This window comes from Leptonychotes weddellii, chromosome 1, assembly GCF_054177405.1.
Source record: "Leptonychotes weddellii isolate Sample4059 chromosome 1, ASM5417740v2, whole genome shotgun sequence".
Lineage (NCBI taxonomy): Eukaryota > Metazoa > Chordata > Mammalia > Carnivora > Phocidae > Leptonychotes > Leptonychotes weddellii.
Genome location: NC_138369.1, coordinates 982,655 through 1,002,473, shown reverse-complemented (window position 1 = coordinate 1,002,473; position 19,819 = coordinate 982,655). Strand labels below are relative to the sequence as shown.

The 19,819-nt window shown below is 57.8% G+C and overlaps 1 protein-coding gene across 1 annotated transcript; it reads left to right on the top strand.

Annotated features, from left to right (window-relative positions):
- The first annotated feature begins 10,873 nt into the window (after window positions 1-10,873).
- ABHD17A (abhydrolase domain containing 17A, depalmitoylase) lies at window positions 10,874-19,449 on the top strand. Its single transcript, XM_081828362.1, has 5 exons — window positions 10,874-11,023; window positions 14,468-14,992; window positions 16,235-16,429; window positions 18,701-18,880; window positions 18,982-19,449. The coding sequence occupies exons 2-5, from the start codon at window positions 14,673-14,675 to the stop codon at window positions 19,205-19,207; spliced, it is 921 nt and encodes a 306-aa protein (XP_081684488.1). The 5' UTR covers window positions 10,874-11,023; window positions 14,468-14,672; the 3' UTR covers window positions 19,208-19,449.
- Window positions 19,450-19,819: the final 370 nt, after the last annotated feature.

The following is a 19,819-nucleotide window of genomic DNA, read 5'->3' as shown; positions in this document are numbered from 1 at the left end:
CAGGGATGCTGCCCAGTACCCCACGGTGCTCAGGACGCCCTGCAACCAAGAAACATCCATTCCAAGTGTCAATAGTGCCGAGGCCGACAAAGCCTGCCCAAGAGCCGAGCAGATGGTGAGGGACCCTGGACAAGGGTCTTGGGGCCCCGAGCCTCGGTTTCCCCACCTGTAAATTGGGAACGGTGACAGGACCTATTCGCCTTAGGTTGTTGCAAAGACAGGGACGAGGGCGGCCAAGGAGAGACCCAATGCCTGGGTCTGGGGTGGCGGGATCTATTTGGCGGCAGACCCCGCCCCTTAAAACCGAGGCCCTTCTCCGACTGGGGGATATCTACCTAAGGAAATGGAGGCCCTTCTTCAGGAGAAGGCCGTGCCCCTGTGTCAGGAGCTGGAGGAATCCCCGTGCCCTCCTAGCCCCCTGCTCGGTCCTCTAGGTACCCCCGCCCGGTCCCGTGTGGCCCTTGAGCTGCGAAGAGGCACCGGCGCCACATCCCGTCCCCGCTCGGGAAGAGCGATTTCTATTGGCCATCGGGCAGCAGCGGCGAGATCCGATTGGCCGAGAGGAGCATAGCGGCAAGTGATGGACGGTCTGGGGCGGGGCCTCCGGGGCGGGGCAGGGCGAGGCGGGGGGCGGGGCGAGGCCGGGGCGGGGAGGCGGAGGGCAGAGTGCCCCGCCCCCGCGGGAATAGGACTGGGGGCGGTGAGGTTGCAGGTTCTCCTCCGCCCCCACTTTTCCTTTCTCAAATGGGGAAACTGAGTCTCTGCTTCCTGCCTTTATTCAAAATGTTATTTCCAATACCGTGGGTGGTGGTGGGTTTTTTTTTTTTGCATTACTTTTGATTTTTAAAGATTTTTTTTTTTAATTTATTTATTAGAGAGAGAGAGAGAGTGAGAGAGAGAGCGCAAGAGGGGGAAGGGTTAGAGGGAGAAGCAGACTCCCCGCCGAGCAGGGAGCCCGATGTGGGACTCGATCACGGGACTCCAGGATCATGACCTGAGCCGAAGGCAGTCGCTTAACCAACTGAGCCCCCCAGGCGCCCTACTTTTGATTTTTAAATATATCTTTTTTTTTAAGATTTTATTTATTTATTTGACAGAGAGAGAGAGACACAGCGAGAGGGAACACGAGCAGGGGGAGTGGGAGAGGGAGAAGCAGGCTTCCCGCGGAGCAGGGAGCCCGATGCGGGGCTCGATCCCAGGAGCCCACCCAGGCGCCCCATGATTTTTAAATATATCTCAATAAAATAGTATTTACCTCCTTGACTGAGGTGTTTGTTGTTTTTTGGGGTGTTTGGGTTTTTGGGGGTTTTTTTTGCCCTTTTGTGAACTTTGTGTCCAACGTGAGTGCCTCGCTCTCTTGACCCAGGTTCCAGCTCTACAGAAAAGGACTGGGCAGGTGAGCTCAGTGGGTCCACAATGTTGGGCCTCTGATGCTGAAGTCAGTCATTACTCCTAGATCTAACCTTCAGTGGGTGGAGAGGGAGGGGACCTTTGTCCTTATGTTTAAAAATCGAATAATCGGGGGCGCCTGTGTGGCTCAGTAGGTCAAAATTGACAAAAATTGGGTGCCTGGGTGGCTCAGTTGGTTAAGCAACTGCCTTCGGCTCAGGTCATGATTCCTGGGTCCTGGGATCCAGTCCCCAGGATCCTACTCAGCAGGGAGTCTGCTTCTTCCTCTGCCTGCAGCTTCCCCCTTGCTTGTGCTCTCTTGCTCTCTCCCCTCTGTCAGATAAATAACTAAATAAATAAATAAAATCTTAAAAATTAAAAAAAATAAAAATTGAGGAATCAATTAGGCACAATTGTCAATTTTTGTTTTATTTTTTTAATTTTTAATTTTATTTATTATTTAATTTTAATTAATTAATTTATTTGACAGAGAGAGGCACAGCGCCCCTATAAGCTTAACCAACTGAGCCACCCAGGCACCCAATTTTTGTCAATTTTTGTAACATCTGTATAGGGATAGAATTCACATATGATACAATTCACCCATTTAATGTGTACAGTTCAGGGGTGCCTGGGTGGCTCAGTCGTTAAGCGTCTGCCTTTGGCTCAGGTCAAAGGGTCCCAGGGTCCTGAGATTGAGCCCCGCATCGGGCTCTCTGCTCCGCGGAAAGCCTGCTTCTCCCTCTCCCATTCCCCCTGCTTGTGTTCCCTCTCTCGCTGTGTCTCTCTGTCAAATAAATAAATAAAATCTTAAAAAAAAAAGTGTACAGTTCAATCATTTTTATTTAATTTTTTAAGATTTTTAACAAATTTATTTGACAGAGAAAGAAAGAGCACAAGCAGGGGGAGCAGCAGGTAGAAGGAGAAGTAGACTCCTCGATAAGCAGGGAGCCCGATGCAGGGCTTGATCCCAGGACCCTGAGATCATGACCTGAGCTGAAGGCAGACGCCTCACCGACTGAGTCACCCAGGCATCCCTATTTTAGAACATTTTAATCATCCCAAGAAGAAACCCCATAGGCATTAGCAGTCACTCCCCCCACAAGCCCCTGGCACCCACTAATTCATCTGCGTCCGTGGATTTGCTTATTCTGAACATTTCATGTGAGTGGGTCATGCAGGATTCGTCCCTTTGTGTCTGCTTTCCTTCACTGAGGGTGATGTTTTCAAGATTCCCCCACATGCTGGCGCTTCACCCCTGCGTACAGCTGAATAACATTCCAATGTGATGGGCCACGTTAGTTTTCCGCCCGTCAAGCCGCGAACGTTTGGTTTGTTTCCACTTCTCGACAATGTAAGTAACACTGCTTGGAACATGCGTGCGCAGGCTTGTATGTGGACGTATGCTTTCATTTGCTGCACCAAATGGTAACTCCGCGTTTAACCTCCAGAGGAGTTGCCCTCCTGTTTTCCAGGGCGGCTGCCCCATGGCGTGCTCCCACCGGCCTGGGTGTGAGGGTCCTAACTGTTCCATACGCGCACGCACATTCCTGTCTGAAGACAGCTGTCGGACCAGGTGAGAAGGACCGTCTCACTGTGGTTTGGGCTTGCATTTCCCCGATGACTCAGGACGTTGAGACGACGATAATTATGGAACACTACTATGCGCCAGGCCCTTTCCTGGGAAAACACACTTGATCTTGGCCCCAGCAGCGCTCCTGAGCCCTGGAAGGAGGCCGATGACGGCCAAGGGAAACAGAATAAGGGCGAGATCGTGCTCACGGAGTGAGTGCTCTGCAGAGAGTTGGAACCAGTGCGGTCTTCACAGGGACTGAAGCGGTTGGGGAAGGCATCTCCACAAGGTGACACTTTCCCTGAGCCCCCAACACTGAAATGTCCCCTGTGGGGAGAGCATTCCGTGCGGACAGGGCAGCCTGTGCAGAGGTCCTGAGGCAGCCTCTGGCGCTGCATGTTCCAAACAGGCACGAGATCCTGCAGGTTGAAGTTTGGTGAACACAGGGGCTCATGGAGTTGAAGCTGAGAGAGCCAGAGAGTGTTGCCACTTTGCAAAACCATTTAGCAGTTTCTTTTTTTCTTCTTCCTTCCTTCCTTCCTTCTTTCCTTCTTTCTTTCTTTCAGATTTATTTGAGAGAGAGAAAGCTCGTGCAAGCACGGGTAAGGGCAGAGGGAGAAGCAAGAGAGAATCCTAAGCAGACTCCCTGCTGAGCGCAGAGCCTGACATGGGGCTCTATCCCAGGACCCCAAGACCATGGCCTGAGCCGAAACCAAGATTTGGTCGCTCAACAGATGGAGCCACCCACATGCCCCTGGCAGCTTCCGTTAAAGCTAAACCCATGTATATTCTATGACCATCCCAATCAACTCCTGAATAGATAGGCACCTGTTACGGACTGAATAGTGCCCCCCAAATTTAAACCCTAAACCCCTAACTGCCAAGAGCTCAGAATGTGGCTATATTTATTTTTTTTTTAAAGATTTTATTTATTTATTTATTTGAGAGAGAGCGAGCACATGAGAGGGGGGAGGGTCAGAGGGAGAAGCAGACCCCCTGCTGAGCAGGGAGCCTGATGCGGGACTCGATCCTGGGACTCCAGGATCATGACCCGAGCTGAAGGCAGTCGCTTAACCGACTGAGCCACCCAGGCGCCCATGAATGTGGCTATATTTAAACAAAGGGTCTTTAAAGGCTTAAGTTCAAATGAGGTCACAAGGGTGTCCCTGATCCAGTGAGACCGGTGTCCTCATAAGAAGAGGAGATCAGGACACAGTCAGAGGGACGACCCTGTGTGGGAAGACAGTGTGGACACACCGAGGAGAGCCCTCCCAGGAGGAACCGGCTGACACCCTGATCTCGGACCTCCCGCCTCTAGGAGAGAATAAATGTCTGTTGTTTACGGCCCCCCGCCCCCTGTCCATGTCACCGTGTAACGGCAGTCCCAGCAAACTCATACGGTGCCCAATAAAATGAGTGCATATGTCCGGTAAAAGACTTGCATGGATGTTTGTACTTTACTCACAATAGCCCCCAAATGGAAACAACCCAAGGGTCCATCTGCAAGGGAATGGGCCAAGAATTCATGCTATGTTTGCACCACGGAATACTATGCAGAGGTGAGACGGTGCGTGCACCTGCTACACACAGCCCCCAGCGGGGTCTCACTGCGCGGTGTGGAGCCGAGGAGCACATTGTACGACTCCATCGATGGAAGGTACAAAATCTGGTGAAGCAAATTCATGGTGATGGAAGTCAACCTGTGGTACCCTCTGGGGGGGCGGGCAGGGCCAGGGCAGGAGGGACCCTCCGGGGCCAGGGCGGGGAGTGGAGGACATGGGGAACAGTGCTAGGGCACCTCTATGTACGCACAGACATATGGACGTGTGGATATATAAGCAAGTTTTTATTTATTTTTATTTTTTTTTAAAGATTTTTTATTTATCTGAGAGAGAGAATGGGAGACAAGAGAGCATGAGGGGGAGGATCAGAGGGAGAAGCAGACTCCCTGCTGAGCAGGGAGCCCGATGCGGGACTCGATCCCGGGACTCCAGGATCAGGACCTTAGCCGAAGGCAGTCGCCCAACCAACTGAGCCACCCAGGCGCCCTAAAAAAGTTTTATTTTTGAAGAGAACCCTATCCCTACTCCCTGGCCCCACACACGCACAGCCTTCCCCGTGATCAAATCTGTCACCGGCTGTTTGTCACGAGGACAAACCGACACTGACATGCCTTTATCACTGGAAGTCCACAGTTGACATTAGGGCTCAGTCTTGGTGTTGTCCATTCTATGGCTTTGGCCAAATGTGTGCAGACACGTACCCACCATCACAGTATCATAGAGTTGTTTGCTGCCCTGAAATTCCTCTGTGCTCCACCTGTTCACCCTCCCCACTCCAACCCTGGCAACCACCACAGATGTTCATCTGTCTCCTTAGCTTCCCCTGTATGTGTACACCTTATCGAGCTGTGCAATTAAAATTTACGCACACTACAGTAGGTTATATTTTCACTTTTTAAATATTATTTCTGGGTGCGTTTGCGAGGACGTTTCTGGATGAGATTATGATGGGAACTGGTTAGCCCGAGTGAAGCGGGGGCACCTCATCTCATGAGGTGTAGGCGTCATCTCATCCATCGTGGGCCTGAACTTTAAAGAACGGGAAGGAAGGGAGAATTTGTGCCTTCTGCCTGAGCCCTCAAGCTGGGCCCTCGGACTGGGACTCCAGCTTGCAGATGGCGGATTATGGGACTTCTCAGCCTCCGTAAGTGCAAGGGCCAATTCCTCCTTAGAAATCTGTCTCTATATCATCCGTTCTCATATTCTTAGATATCCTATGGTTCTGTTTCTCTGGGGAACCCCGACTAACACAAGCTCCCAGGTGCTCCTCCTGGCACCCTCTTTTCTGCTTCGAAGCCCCATTCCTGCGGTGGGACAGGAGGGGCAGGAGAGCAGGTGGGGGCAGGTTGGCTAGGGGTGAGGGGTCTGGCTGAGTAGAAAGGAGAGGGCTGGGTCCCCAGGAAGGGCTTCCTGGGTGAAAGTCCCGAGCCTCCTGCCGCTGGCCCCCTCCAGTGCAGCCCTCCCTGCCCGCCCCACCCCCAGTCTGCTGGGCCAGTGGTGCTATTTTAAGATGCCCCCCACTTCCTTCCTCACCCTGTCAGGAGCCCACTTCCTGACTGGGTCTCACTCTCTCCTCTTAGGGTGGGGTAAAGACAGACTTGCAAGTTGGGATGTTTCTCCACCAACCCCAGGGTCCCAGACGCTGAACTTGGGTTTCCCGGTCCATTCTGCAAACCAGGAGGGGCCATATAATTTGTAGATCCCCTTGTTCAAAAATTATTAGGAATTTCAAGACAACAGCCACAGAGCAATAACCCATGGGAGGGGCTCTTCGGAGCTTAAGGCTCTGGGTGACTGCACAGGTCTCAGCCCCTCGAAGTTAGTGCTGCCCTGAGCCCTGGGGCTGTCCCCATACCTCGTGGTTTCATAAACTTGTATTTATCTATTTTATTGTGGTAAAATACACGTAACATAAAATTTACTGTTTAGTCATTTCTTTTTTTTTTTTTTGAAGATTTTTTTTATTTATTTGACAGAGACACAGCGAGAGAGGGAACACAAGCAGGGGGAATGGGAGAGGGAGAAGCAGGCTTCCTGCGGAGCAGGGAGCCCGATGTGGGCCTCGATCCCAGGACGCTGGGATCGCTACCTGAGCCGAAGGTAGACGCTTAACGACTGAACCACCCAGGTGCCCCTGTTTAGTCATTTCTAAGTGCACAGCTCAGCGGCATGAAGCACACTCACACCGTCCTGCGACCACCCCCACCCTCCGTCTCCAGAACGTTCCATCTCCCCACACAGAGACTCTGTCCCCACGAAGCACGGACTCCCCACCCCCTGCCCCAGCCCCGGCTCCCACCCTCTCCTCTCTGTCTGTGTGGACCCCTCTGGGGGCCTCCTGGGAGTGGGGTCCTGCGGGATGTGTCCTTCCAGGTCTGGCTCCTCTCGCTGAGCACAGTGTCCTCGGGGTCCCTCCAGGTCGTGGCAGGGGTCAGAGTCGTTCCTTTTGTAGCAGGTGTAGGTGCACCTATTCGAGTCCCTCTCACTCTCGGGCAGACACCAAGAAGCAGAAACATTAATTTCTAACAGTCAGTCTTCTTTAAGCTATTTGGTTTTATTTCAGCCTCTGCCTGATCATAACAGTGAAGCACTGAAGCCAAGCAAGCCCCAAATAAACTCAGAAGACACATCCAAGGGTGAAGAACAGAAAACAGTCACCAGCAAACTCATCTCACTGCGCCGCTGCCCATTCTCACTGTGGGGTGTTTTTCTCACAGGGGGGCCTATGGATGCTTCGTTCCCCGGACGCAGCAGTAGACCATCTCATTAGAATCCTCTGCTTCCAGGAATCGTCCCTGCGGGTCCCTGCCCTTGAGTGTGCGATGTCCCATATGCCGGTTTGGTTCTGGCCACAGCCAGAAATAACATATGTGTCCATCAAGAGGGCATGGAGTATATAAGCGGGGGGCCGGCTTGGAGGTTGCAGGAGAGGATTGCAGCTGGACCTGGGCAGAAGTGACCACCTGCACAGTGTTTGTTAAAAGCTACTATGTGTGTTTAAAGTTTTTAGAAGGCGGGGAAATCTCTTGCATCTGCTCTCAGGTGCATACAGATGCATGGGTTTCTCAGCATAGAAACAGGAGCAGCTGGGAATAGTGGCTGCCTTGGGTTGGGATCATCCTCTTCCTGGGGAACGGGACTGGGAGCAGGACACTTTATGCACTGTCTTTCAGACCCTTTGAATTTTGAACCACGAAAGTATATTTCCTATGAAAACATAAAAGTAAAATATTAAAAACAAACAAACAGGGGTGCCTGGCCGGCTCGGTCGGGAGAGCATGCTACTCTTGATCTTGGGGTCATGAGTTCGAGCCCCACGTTGGGTATAGAGATTACTTAAAAAAAATAAAGTCTTAAAAAAAAAACCAAACAAGCAAACAAACTAAAACCAAACCCAAAGGCCTTTGTCCTGGTCTCTGGACCACAGGGCTGCAGTTTTGTTTGTTTGTTTTTTGCCGAGTCGACCAGTCTCTTTATTCGGTTTCCTGTTGCTGCACTCTGAGGATGTTTTTCCGTTTTTCACAATTAGAGACAACACAGGGACAGACAGCTACGGACAGAACCTCATTCCATATTGCTTGCTTAGATCCTTAGAAGGAGAATTATTTTCCCACCCCTCCCTCCCTCCTTTCTCTCCTTCCATCAACATTTATTGAGCCCCTACTGAATGTTAAGCCCTGACCTAGAAACGCTGGAAACACAACAGGGAATGAGACAGATGCAGGTGCCTTTCCTCTTGGAGCTCACAGGCTAGGCTGATGCTTCTAGAACTTTCTGGATGATGGACACATTTTGAATCTGTATCATCTAGGAGCTACCAGCCCCCATGTGACTCTTGAACACTTGAAATGGTCCCTTGAGACTGGAGACCTGAATTCTAAATTTTACTTTTAATCAATTCATTTGAATTTAAGTAGCCATGTGCAGCTTCCAGAGTGGACAGCATGTGGCTAGAATTCACAGCTCCAGGGTGGGAGCATTTTTAAGACCCTAGATTCCTGTGGCCTGTTATCTTCCACATAGGCTGTGTCTCAGGTCAGGAGAGAGGGAGAAGCACAGGGCCAGGACTGCCTGAGGCCGCAAAGCTGCCATCCACCGTCACAAAGGCTGTCCTATGGTTTGGGGAATCATCCTCATGCCATGTGTCAGGCATCCATCCATTTGTCAGGCATCATGGGGGACAGTTGGGAACATGGTGGATGAAAGCCTGGGCCACTGCCCCAAGGAGTTCATGGAATATGGGGAAGACAGATGATAAACAAGGAAACAACCCAATACGATGATTGGAGATGGAAGTCCTATGATGGCAATAAAGAGGGTGATGGCACAGGGGTGCCTGTGGTGGGGACTCTGGCTGGGAGTGGTCCAGAGGCAGGGGCTCTCTGAAGAGGTGATGTTTGAGCAGGGGCCTGAAGATGAGGAGGTACTGGCCCTGGGGCTATCTGGGGACAGGGCACTGCAGGCAGGAGGCGTGGCTGGTGCAAAGGCCCTGAGGTAGGAACAAGCTTGGGAAGGCCAGCATGGCTGGGTCGGAGGGAGCAAGGGGAGAAGGGTAGGAAAAGTGGGCTAGCAGCTGGACCATCCAGGACCTTTGGGAAGGGAGGAAAAGGCAAGTGACTGTCCTGAAACATGGGGAGCCTTACAGCAGCGCTTTTATCTTGGCAGAGTTTTTTTCTGGTCAGTGGAGGGAGCTCGGTAAGGCTGGGCCAACTGCATGTGGATGGGGATCGAGCCTCATCCCCACCTCCAGGGCCCACCCCTCTTTCTCTGATACCTGCTTGTGTTGTCCTGAGGGGTAGAGTGGTGTAGCCCAGACGGAGAGGGGCTGGAGAGGAAGGAGGAACAGGGAAGGAGGCTGTGGACAGGCCTCTTCCTGTTCAAAGAAGTCATGAGGAAATCAAGGAAATTGGCAGGAGTCTGGCATGGTTGTGACCTTTGGAGCTCAGAAGCACTTCAGCTGACACTGGGAGCCTTGAGGGAGGCAGGTGGGTAGGGGGGCAGAGTCCCCCTGGACAGCCTCCTGGCACGCAGCTCGGGGAGGTGGCCAGAGGAAACCTCAGGAAACCACCCCTGGGCAGTCTCCACTCCTGAACCCAGGTCCTCTCCAGGCCTCTGTCAGGAGGACTGGGGCCCTGAGGGAGGGCTGGCTGGGAGGCTTATCTCTGTAAACAAAACTGAAGATTAGAGTCCCTCGGGGAGGAGTGCGGGCTGGGGCTGCAGGCAAGGGGTGGAAAAAGCGCGCAGGCTGGGGGAAATTCGAGGCAGGGTGGGGGCCTGGTCTGCTCTGTCCCTGTCACCTCTTCCGCAGGCCTGTCCTGACCACTGTCTCAAGAGGTTCATCAACGAACTCCTGCCACACTCCCTTTCTGCGGCCAGCCCTCATCCTTATCTGTCTCTTGTTCCTTCCTCGTGTAATATTCTGCTCCCTCCTTTCAGTGTGAGCTGAGCCTGGACTAGGGTGAGGAGTGTGAGGCACTCCCCAAAGGCACAAAATTTAAGGGACACCAAAAGCTCAGCTGCAAAGATTCATAGAATTTTATTTTATTTTAATTTATTTATTTGACAGAGAGAGACACAGCAAGAGAGGGAACACAAGCAGGGGGAGTGGGAGAGGGAGAAGCAGGCTTCCCGCGGAGCAGGGAGCCCGATGCGGGGCTCGATGCGGGGCTCGATGCGGGGCTCGATCCCAGGACCCTGGGATCATGACCTGAGCCGAAGGCAGATGCTTAACGACTGAGCCACCCAGGCGCCCCGATTCATAGTATTTTAATGCGATATTTAAAAAGCCGAAATTAATGCAAAATAATCCATGATGAACAAAATATCAAGATTTTGGAAAAGGTAGGATCCGACCCTGCACTTGCATGACCTTGCCTCCCTCTCCTCACCCGTTCCAACAAAATTTCCTTTCTTTTTTGATAGTGCATTAACATTTTTATCCCGATGACTGAGTTTTATGGCGCCTCTGTAAATTTTGCTTCCAAAGCGAGTGCCTCACTCGCCTCCCGCTAGCTCTGGCCCTGGAACGAGTGAAAGAACGAATGAATGGCTGTATCTCTGCGCAAAACCAGGGCTGCAATCCGGAGCTCGGCCCGCGCGCCCCGCCACGCCCGCCCACAGTAGCAGGCGTCGCCCACCCCAGGCGTGTCCCGCCCACCCGGGCCATGCCCCGCCCCACCAGCGAATCAGCTCCTCCCTTAAGCCCGGCTCCGCCAACCACAACCCGGACACGCCCACCCCGCGCATGACCCCGCCCCCCGATCCCCGGACGCACGGAGCGCCAGCGCCAGTCCGCAGCCCCTGGGCCCCCGCGCGCGTCTCTCGTCACTTCCGGGGCGGCGGCGGGATCGAGGCTCATTTCCGCCCGTGGGGGTGCGGCGGCGGCGGCGGCGGCGGCGCAGGAGGCCGGGCCGGGGCGCCGAGGGACCAACGGACGCACGGGCGGGCGGCCGGGAGCCATGGAGCGCGGCCCCGGGGTAGGGGGGCGCGGGCCGCGGCGGTGAGTGCCGAGCAGGGGCGAGCGCGGCGGCGCGGGGCGACCTCAGTGGCACCCGCGGCCGTTTGGGGAGCTGGGCCTGCCCGCGAGGCCGGGACAGCCAGGTGGGACGCCCCCGAGACCCCTCACTCCTGGGGAGGCCGCGGTCGCGGGCCAGCGTTGCGACCCCGGCGGAGCCCTGTCCCCGGTCCTTTGAGTTCTCCGACGAAGGGTGGGCGCCCACCCTCCGGGTGACGCGCTCCCCCCACCCCGGGGCGAGCGCCGTCCGAGTCGTGGACTGCCCACGCCCCCAGCCGCCGACCACCCCCCACCTCACCACCCCCCGCCCGGCCCGATACCCGGGCCCGCCGCAGCATCCCATGGCGGAGCCCTGCTTCCCAAACGTCTCCCGGACGCCTCTGCCTCTTCGCAGGCATCTTCCGGCCGCCTGGGACACCTGGGTGGGCTCCCCGGTCTCCGCTCCCGTTGGATCTCCAGGTTGCAGCCCGGGAACACACCGCAGCCCCTAACCCGTGGTGTCTGTCCTCGGCCCAGGACTCCTCCAGGACGGAGTCCAGACTCTGCAGCAGGGCTCCCGGGCGCGGCCTGGCCCAACCCTGGCGCCCTCTGGGACCCCTCTGGTCACCTCTTCCTCCCCTTGTCCACTCAAGTGGGAGACCTGCAGTTCCTGGGACTCGCCGTCGCCTCGGGTTTTGCTCTGCCCTGTTCCCTGTGACCCGGCCACTTTGCACCTTTCAGACTGCACCTTCTTCCAGGCAGCTTTCCCACCCCGACTGGCTGGGTGAGGTGCCGTGGCCATCGTTCGTATTTAGGTCATCCTAGATATTGCAGTTGCTTGGTTCCTTGTTGGTCCTCAGAACACCAGCAGCCCTCACTGGGCCTGGTGGCCGGGGGGGGTGGGGGGGGGGGCTGGTGGCAGAGTGCCCAGTGTGCACTTGTGGACGGAACTGCTGGGGCACTGGGTGCCAGGGGTTTGTGTCCACTGAGTGAAGCAGTGGGTGTGCACTGCCCGGTCGGAGGCCCTGCTCTCAGGGCTCACTCACTGACGCTCATAAATGGCACGAGGGAGGTCCAGGTATGTGTGGCCCAAGAAAAGACTGCCCTCCGTCCCTGTCAAGCCTGGCAGACTCTGTAGCTTCCTCCATTTGTCTTTACCTCTTGTCATTTGCTCATTCGTTTTGCCGGTGTTTACTGAGCAAGAGCAGAGAGCTGTCCTGCCCTCATGGAGTTTCTCTTTGATTGTCCTGGGGGGTGGGGGGGTTGGTTAAACATGTAAATACAAGCTGTGGTGAGTGCTGTGGAGACAGACCTGGAACTATGAGAGCATGGGGCGTCTTGACGTGGTTTGGAAGGCCTCTCCAAGGGCGCTGGAGGGGAGATCCAGAGGGTGGACAGGATAAGGGGCAAGGGCCATATAGTGAGATTGGGGGAGGGGGTCCCTGGCAGGGCAACGGCATGGACTTTGGCTTGTCTGGGGAGATCGACGGGAGTGGGGTACACGGTGAGTGAGGCTGCAGAGGTTGGCCCTTGAGAGGCTGTAGTGGGGGTTCAATTTCTAGCCTGAAAATAGCGGGAGGCCAGGGGCATCCAGAAGAAAGATGGTGTGCTTGGGTTTGTGCTGGGAGAGGAGTGTGGCTGCCGGGCAGAGTGGTGTGGGGTGGGCAGCAAGCAACCAGGCAGTGCAGTGGCCCAGGTGAAAGGTGGCCAGCATGTGGACGAGGTGTTGGTTGGAGGAAGACCTATCAGACCCCAGTGGAAGGAGGAGTCAAGGATGACATCCATGTTTCTGGCTTGGGCAGTGGGGCTTGTCCACCTGGGTGTGCCCCTTCATTTCCTCAGTTGCCGGGGGGCTCCTACCTGCCCACCTGGCTCTCAGCTAGGCCTTCCTCTTGAAACCGATATTCACCGGATGTTCAAACGCCAGCCCCTCTCTGCCTCCCCAGTACCAGTGGGGAGGTGTGGATCTGGATCTCTGAGAATATGTCGAAGGGGAGGGCATCCTGTGCTCTGTAGAGTGTCCATCGGCATCCCTGGCTTCCACCCATTCAGTGCCGGGAGCATCCTTCCCCGTTCGTCACAACCCAAAATGTTCCCCTGTGTTGGCCAGTGTCCTGGGGGGCAAACCTCCTGCACCCGAGAATGAGAATAATAGTTAATACTTGGCGTGCAGTGCGCATCCCGCCGGGGAGTTCTGCAAGTTCAGGGACACCGTGGCTTTCACAGCTCCTGCCCACTCCCTGCTGTGTGCCCCAAATCTGGGCAGAGGCAGGCTGTGGCTCTCTCCAGCACTTGGTGGCAGATCACAGGTCCGCAGGGGCAGGTGTGTCCCTGGCCCAGTGGTTTGCGAATGCTTTGGCCCTAAAACTGCACGTGCCGGGGTGCTCTGCTGCTATGACCGAGCTGTGAAGGTCCCCCTCGTCCCAGTCTGTAAGGAAGGGCCTACTGCGTGGTTAGGTCTTTCTCAAACCTTTGGATTCCTTTCAGCGTTGGCAGCGCCGTGTGGTATTGAGTTGCTTTAGTGATTTAGCTGCAGTCTGTGTGACGTGTACTGTGTGTGTCTCTGAGTCGTGTTCCCCCACCCTGCCCCGGCCCCGTCCACTGCCTAGTTCTCTCATTTACTCCCCCTGGGAGGTGAGAGGTGTCTCCACTGGGAAGTGAGGAGACAGAGGCCCAGGAAGGGAGTGAGCCTTGCCCGAGGCCACAGAGCCCTAAGTTGGTAGAGCTGAAGCAGGAACTCCTTCAGGCTCCAGGGCCCCCTCCCCCCAGCCTGGCCCCAGCACAGGGGAGAGCCATTGTCCCAGCTCAGCCTCTAGATGTATCCTGCTTTTGTTACCAGAGCCTTTGTTTGTTGTATGTCCCCTGCCTCTGGACAGTGCAGTCCTGCCCCGCAAGGCCTGGCCCCCTGGAGCATGCTCCCAGGTCTCTCCAGGCAGCAGTCTGTCCTTCCCTTGGCTGCTTTGTGTCACTTGGGGGTGGCCAATGACTCCTTGGATAGCACGGAGATGGGCTGGGGGGAGAGTCTGGGCCAGCTGTGTGGACAGAGGCGTAGGGAGGGTAACAGGGTATGTGTGAGCCCAGAGCAGGGGCTGTGTGGGGGGACAGCTGGGGTGAGCCAGGGTTCTGATCGCCCAGCACAGCCTGCAGGCCAAGGCTGGGCTGACAGGTGGAGGCTTACGTGGCAAGAGTCGGTAACTGCGCTCTGAGGAAGGGTATAGCACATGCTGGTCTGGTCAGCTTTGGGTCCCACAAGGTCCCTTGGGAGGTACCTGAACCCTGCGGATGACGAGCTGGGCCCACAGGTCCATGGGATGGAGGGTGGAGCAGTTTGGGCAGAAGAGGGTGGACTGGGCTGTGCGGAAGGCCAAGAAGCTTGGTATGGATGAGATTGGGTCACCCGCCTCCTAGCGGAACCCCGAGGGAACCCCACCTCTCTCTTTTCCCCTGCAGGGCTGCCCTCTGCACGACATGGAGACGCAAGTCTGCGAGGCTCCCGAGGGCTCGGCTTGGACCACGATGGGGCTGGGCTGCGGCCTCCTAAGGGGGCTCTTGTCTGGGGCGGTGGCTGGGGGTTGCCCTCCCCCCTGCCCGCGTCTCAGAGCACCCCCACCCCTCCCCTGCCACGCGAGGCCCACCCTGGGGCCCGGTGCCCGCCATGAACGGCCTGTCAGTGAGCGAGCTCTGCTGCCTTTTCTGCTGCCCGCCCTGCCCCGGCCGCATCGCTGCCAAGCTCGCCTTCCTGCCGCCAGAGCCTACCTACTCGCTGGTGCCCGAGCCTGAGCCGGGGCCTGGCGGAGCCGGGGCCGCCCCTTCGGGGACTCTGCGGGCCTCTGGGCGCTGGAAGCTCCACCTGATGGAGCGTGCGGATTTCCAGTATGGCCAGCGCGAGCTGGACACCATTGAGGTCTTCCTGACCAAGAGCAGCCGGGGCAACCGCATCTCCTGCATGTACGTGCGCTGTGTGCCCAGCGCCAGGTGAGTCTTCTGGATGGAACTGGGATGGGGCCCGGACACCACGTGGAGGGGTGGAAGGACCGAGTAAGGGAGACCTGGGAGGCTCCTGGGGCAGGATGGCTCCGTCCTTGGGCCTCTTGTTTCCTGCCAGAGGTCTCCCCGGAGGGCCAGCACCCAGGTGGGAGTGCAGGTGCCCTGGGGACTCACTTTGCCAAAGGGGTGGCAGATCACACCCACCAAGAGCAGGCCTCGTTCCGCCCAAGGCCACGTGGGACTGCCCTGGGCCCTAAATGCCGGGTGTCCTTCTGGCTGCAGTCCCATTCTGCAGATAAGTGCCCCGAGGCATGGGGAGGCGGTTCTGAGGGGCCATGTCACACCTGCTTGATGAGGGGCTGCCTGCTTCAGGGTCTCGGTGCTCACCTGCCCAGGGAAGGGCTCCTGGGTGCTTGGTGTTCAGTGAGGCCTTGGCGTTCGCTTTGGGGCCAGGGCACCCGAGGCCTGGCAGGTGGCTCAGGCCAAGTCTGACTCCTCCTTACCAGGGTGTCCTTGGGGCCTGAAGTTCAGCTCTTCCCTGAGTACCGCAGTGGGAAAGAGGTGGGGCCATCCAGGTGTTTCTGCCTTTAGAACAGGTGGGGTTCTTACTCCAGGTCTGAGTTCAAAGGGCAAGTGTTTACCTTTTAGCCAGGCTGGGGCCCAGGGGTGCTGGAGGAAGAAAATTGTAGGAGTCCATTGGCCAGGATCCAGCCTGTCGGTGTGGCCTGGGGCAGGTCTTGATCTGCCAGCAGCCTTGCAGGGCAGAAATGAGTGCTGGGGTCATGTTCTCTGGGAGTGGGAAGAGGTGCTGTGAGTAGGGGGCTTTATTCATTTGTGGGGGCAAGGGTGGGTGCCACTGCCTCCTTCTCCGGAAGGTTCCAAGCTGCGGGCATATGTGCGTGCCATCCTTGGGCTGTCAGAGTCCCTCTAAAAGGAGCGATTCCAGAGGAGAGACAGCCGCTGCCCAGGGGGAGTACCCGTGGCGGTCACTGTGCTTGCTCAGCCCGCACTGTGAGTCCACCCTGTTTCGAGACTGTGACCGATGGTCCCAGCGGTCCCCTTTCCCAGAGGGGACGTCGGAGGCTCTGCTGGCTGTCCCCTGCCCAAGACCACACAGCCAGGAGGAGCTGGGCTCTTGGTGGCAGAGGCGGCCTGTCTCCCTCAGGACTCTGGTCCGTGGTGGTTGCGGGGCCCTCTGACCTGTCCTCCCCCACCCCCACCCCACCGTAGGTACACGGTTCTCTTCTCCCACGGCAACGCAGTGGACCTGGGCCAGATGAGCAGCTTCTACGTCGGCCTGGGCTCGCGCATCAACTGCAACATCTTCTCCTACGACTACTCGGGCTACGGCGCCAGCTCGGGCAAGCCCTCCGAGAAGAACCTGTATGCCGACATCGACGCTGCCTGGCAGGCGCTGCGCACCCGGTGAGCCCCCGGCCTGATGTTGGGGTGCGGGTGACCGCCCCGGGCTCAGGCCAGTCTTCCCGGGTCCTGGCCGGTGGCCTGCAGGGGAGGGAGCCCTCCGCGGCCACACTGGGTGGCCCCTCGGTGTGACAGGCAGGCTTGGTGTGCCGGGAGGGGGGTGGGCACTCTTCTCCTCCCGGGAACCCCTTGCCTGGCAGGGGTGTGGATGGGCTGGGGCTGTCCCTGGGGCAGTGGAAGCTCCGCCTGTACTGGGTGGATGGAGGACGCAGGCCTAGGAGCTGGTGTGTGCTGGCTGTATGAAAAGACGGAGATCCTGCAGCGAGGGAGCATTTGATTAGCAGGGTAGAGTGGGGCTGCTTTGTTCTCAGGGCTGGCCTATGAGGCATGAGCGGCCATGGACTGTGGTCTCCTCTTGGGGGTGGGGCTCCTCTGGGCCTGGAGGGTTCTGGAAGGTTCTGGAGGGTTCTATCAGGCAGCTCGGTGTCTAGCACAGCCCTGGGGGCCGGTGGGAGGCTAACAAGCAGAGGCTAGGTCCTCCCTGGGTGTGGGCCCCCAGCACATACCTGTGTGCTTGACTCAGGGCCACCGAGATCTGGGCCACGCCTCCCTTCCTGGACCTCCACAATGCTGCTCATCCAGCTCCTGGGCAGCCCCCTTCCCACCCTACCGCTTGCTCACTGAAGCACATTTGCTTGGTGTCTGAGAATCCAAAGAATCCTCTGGAAGGAAGCCACCCTGACTGACTCTGACCCTCCTAGAGGTGGTGCCCTGCCTCCTGCCTTCTCGGGGCTGCCCCATCTCAGCCCTGCGTGGCCAACCCGCCCCACCCGTTCCTATAGGGACCAAAGTCAGCTTGCCCTGGGGAGGTGGGGACCCTGGTTGCCGAAGTGATGCATCAGGCAGTCCGGGCTGCAGGCCCCAGGAGTGGGGTCCCCTGGCACCACCCTGGCACTGGGGACCCCTCCTGGGCAGTGCGGTGCAGGTACGTGCTGCCCTTGGCTTTCTCAGCCCTTCCTGCTGTTCCTGCTGGCTGGGGGTGGCTGGCAGGTCACACCCTGCTCTGGGGTGAGGGCTCTGAGCTCTGTCCATTCCACCATCTGTCCTGCTCCCAGCACTGTCTTCCAGAGACCCGATCCCTCAGGGAAAGAGTCAGTGGGAGGGCAGGAGGCTTGGACCCAAGTGGTGACCAGGGGCTGGGGAGGTCTGGGGAAGAATTGTTGCTCCATCTGGCACCTGTCCTGTTTTTCCAGTTGGAGATGTCCAAGGGTTAGGGCTGGACTGGTGCTTGGCGCAGTGGTGGCCGCTGGCTGAGGAGTGGCGGCCAGGGTGGTAGGCGTGAGGCCAGGCAGCTGTGACCTGGAGTGCTGCCAGGACAGAGACAGGTGTGGATGGCCCCTGGGTAGACAGGGAGGTGGAGTCTTGCTGCCTGGGTAGGTTGCACAGATGAGATGCAGAGGGGTATCCCCTTGGTATATCAGGATCCAGGCTTGTGGGAGGAGAATCATGGAGGCCTTTCACCCGGGGAGGGTGGCTAGTGGGTCCCCATGCAGATGGGAATGGGCACTTGGAGGCTGTGGAACTGGCTTGGGGCTGGGTCAGCTGTGCTAGGGGTAGGGTGTGGTGCTAGAGGAGTCGTGGGGGGGCGGGTGGCAGGGTGGGGGGAAGGGCTGGGGCCTGGACGTGGGAGGTGGGGCCCACCTCCACGCAGGAGCCGCCATTCCCACTCACCTGTGTTGTGCTAAGCACCTCACTGGGCATGCTAGACACCGAGGGGCTGCAAACTGGCTGATAAAATCAGGGGACACAGCTACCGTGATTTCTCATGGCCGAGAGGATGGGTGATGCCGGGAGGAAGACAGGTTCCCTGCCTGTGCTCCCAGGACTGGGTGTGTCCCTGGTCAAGTGTGTGGGGGGGATAGGGGCTTGGTCGGGGGGGGAGCAGGAGAGGCCTCAGGACTGCCCTGCCCCCCAGAAGCCCAAGCATGACCTTGGGGCCCTCACCAGGGGCACTCCATACCTGTGATCCAAGTTGATACTGTTGCTGAAACAGGGTTAGGGCCAGGCCCCTGCACATCTGCCCAGGCCCTGCCTCCTCACTGAGCAGACCTGTTCATTGTTGGGGGACAGGGGTGGTGCGTAGGGGGGACTCTCCATTGCCTGGAGGCTGCGCAGGGAGAGGGGGGGCCTGCCCCAGGAGGGCAGGGGGTAGCAGGGGTGTGTGCTGCTTGCCACGGCTGCTGCCGGCGGTGGCTGACCCTGCCCCACCGCCAGGTACGGCATCAGCCCGGACAGCATCATCCTGTACGGGCAGAGCATCGGCACGGTGCCCACCGTGGACCTGGCCTCTCGCTACGAGTGCGCTGCCGTGGTGCTGCACTCTCCGCTCACCTCGGGCATGCGCGTTGCCTTCCCTGACACCAAGAAGACCTACTGCTTCGATGCGTTCCCCAAGTGAGAGAGGGACGGATGGGGGTGGCCGCGGCGGGAGGCGGGGGGTGGGGCTTCTGCGGGGCGCTGCGCTGCTCCCAGCCTTGACGTGCCCTGCCCTACAGCATCGAGAAGGTGTCCAAGATCACGTCACCGGTGCTCATCATCCACGGCACGGAGGACGAAGTGATCGACTTCTCCCACGGGCTGGCACTCTATGAGCGCTGCCCCAAGGCCGTGGAGCCGCTGTGGGTGGAGGGCGCTGGGCACAACGACATCGAGCTGTACAGCCAGTACTTGGAGCGCCTGCGCCGCTTCATCGCCCAGGAGCTGCCCAGCCAGCGCGCCTAGCCTGGCCCCGAGCCGTGCGGGGACTTCAGCAATAAGGCGGTGCCTGGACCTTGCCCCCGCCTCGGGCCGGGGGCTGCATGTGAACCCCCCACCCCGGCACCCCAGTGCTCCAAGGCAGCTGGAGGGTAGGGGGCCGGGGCCGGGGCCGTGGACGATGTACAGGCTCAGAGCTACGCTCTCCTTTCCTTTTGGAAGCAAAAAGAAGGAAAAACGTGAAAACAAATTAAAGATTTAAAATTTTAGGGTTCCTCTCCCTTTGGCGGTTCATGCATGCTCTCTCAGGGCCCAGCGAGTTGGACAAGGGGGCGGGGCTTTGCCCCCAAACTCCCAGGACGTTTTGGCACAAACGCAGGGGTCAGGTCGCTGTCCCTGCGGAAGAGGGGGTGGGTTTGGGTCCCATCCGGAGTTCCACCCCTTGAGGCTACTGGTTGGGTGGTGATGGAGGGGTAGGCAGCGTTTGAACCCAGGACCCTTGCCGGCTTGGTCCCATGTGCCTCCTGGGAGGGCGGTGTGCTCCGTCTGCTCTGGGGCCGGGGCCCCTTCCGCTCCCATGTGGTAGATAAGGACGCAAGGTCTGGGCGGTGCAGTGCGGTCGCTGGGCTGCCTTAGCTG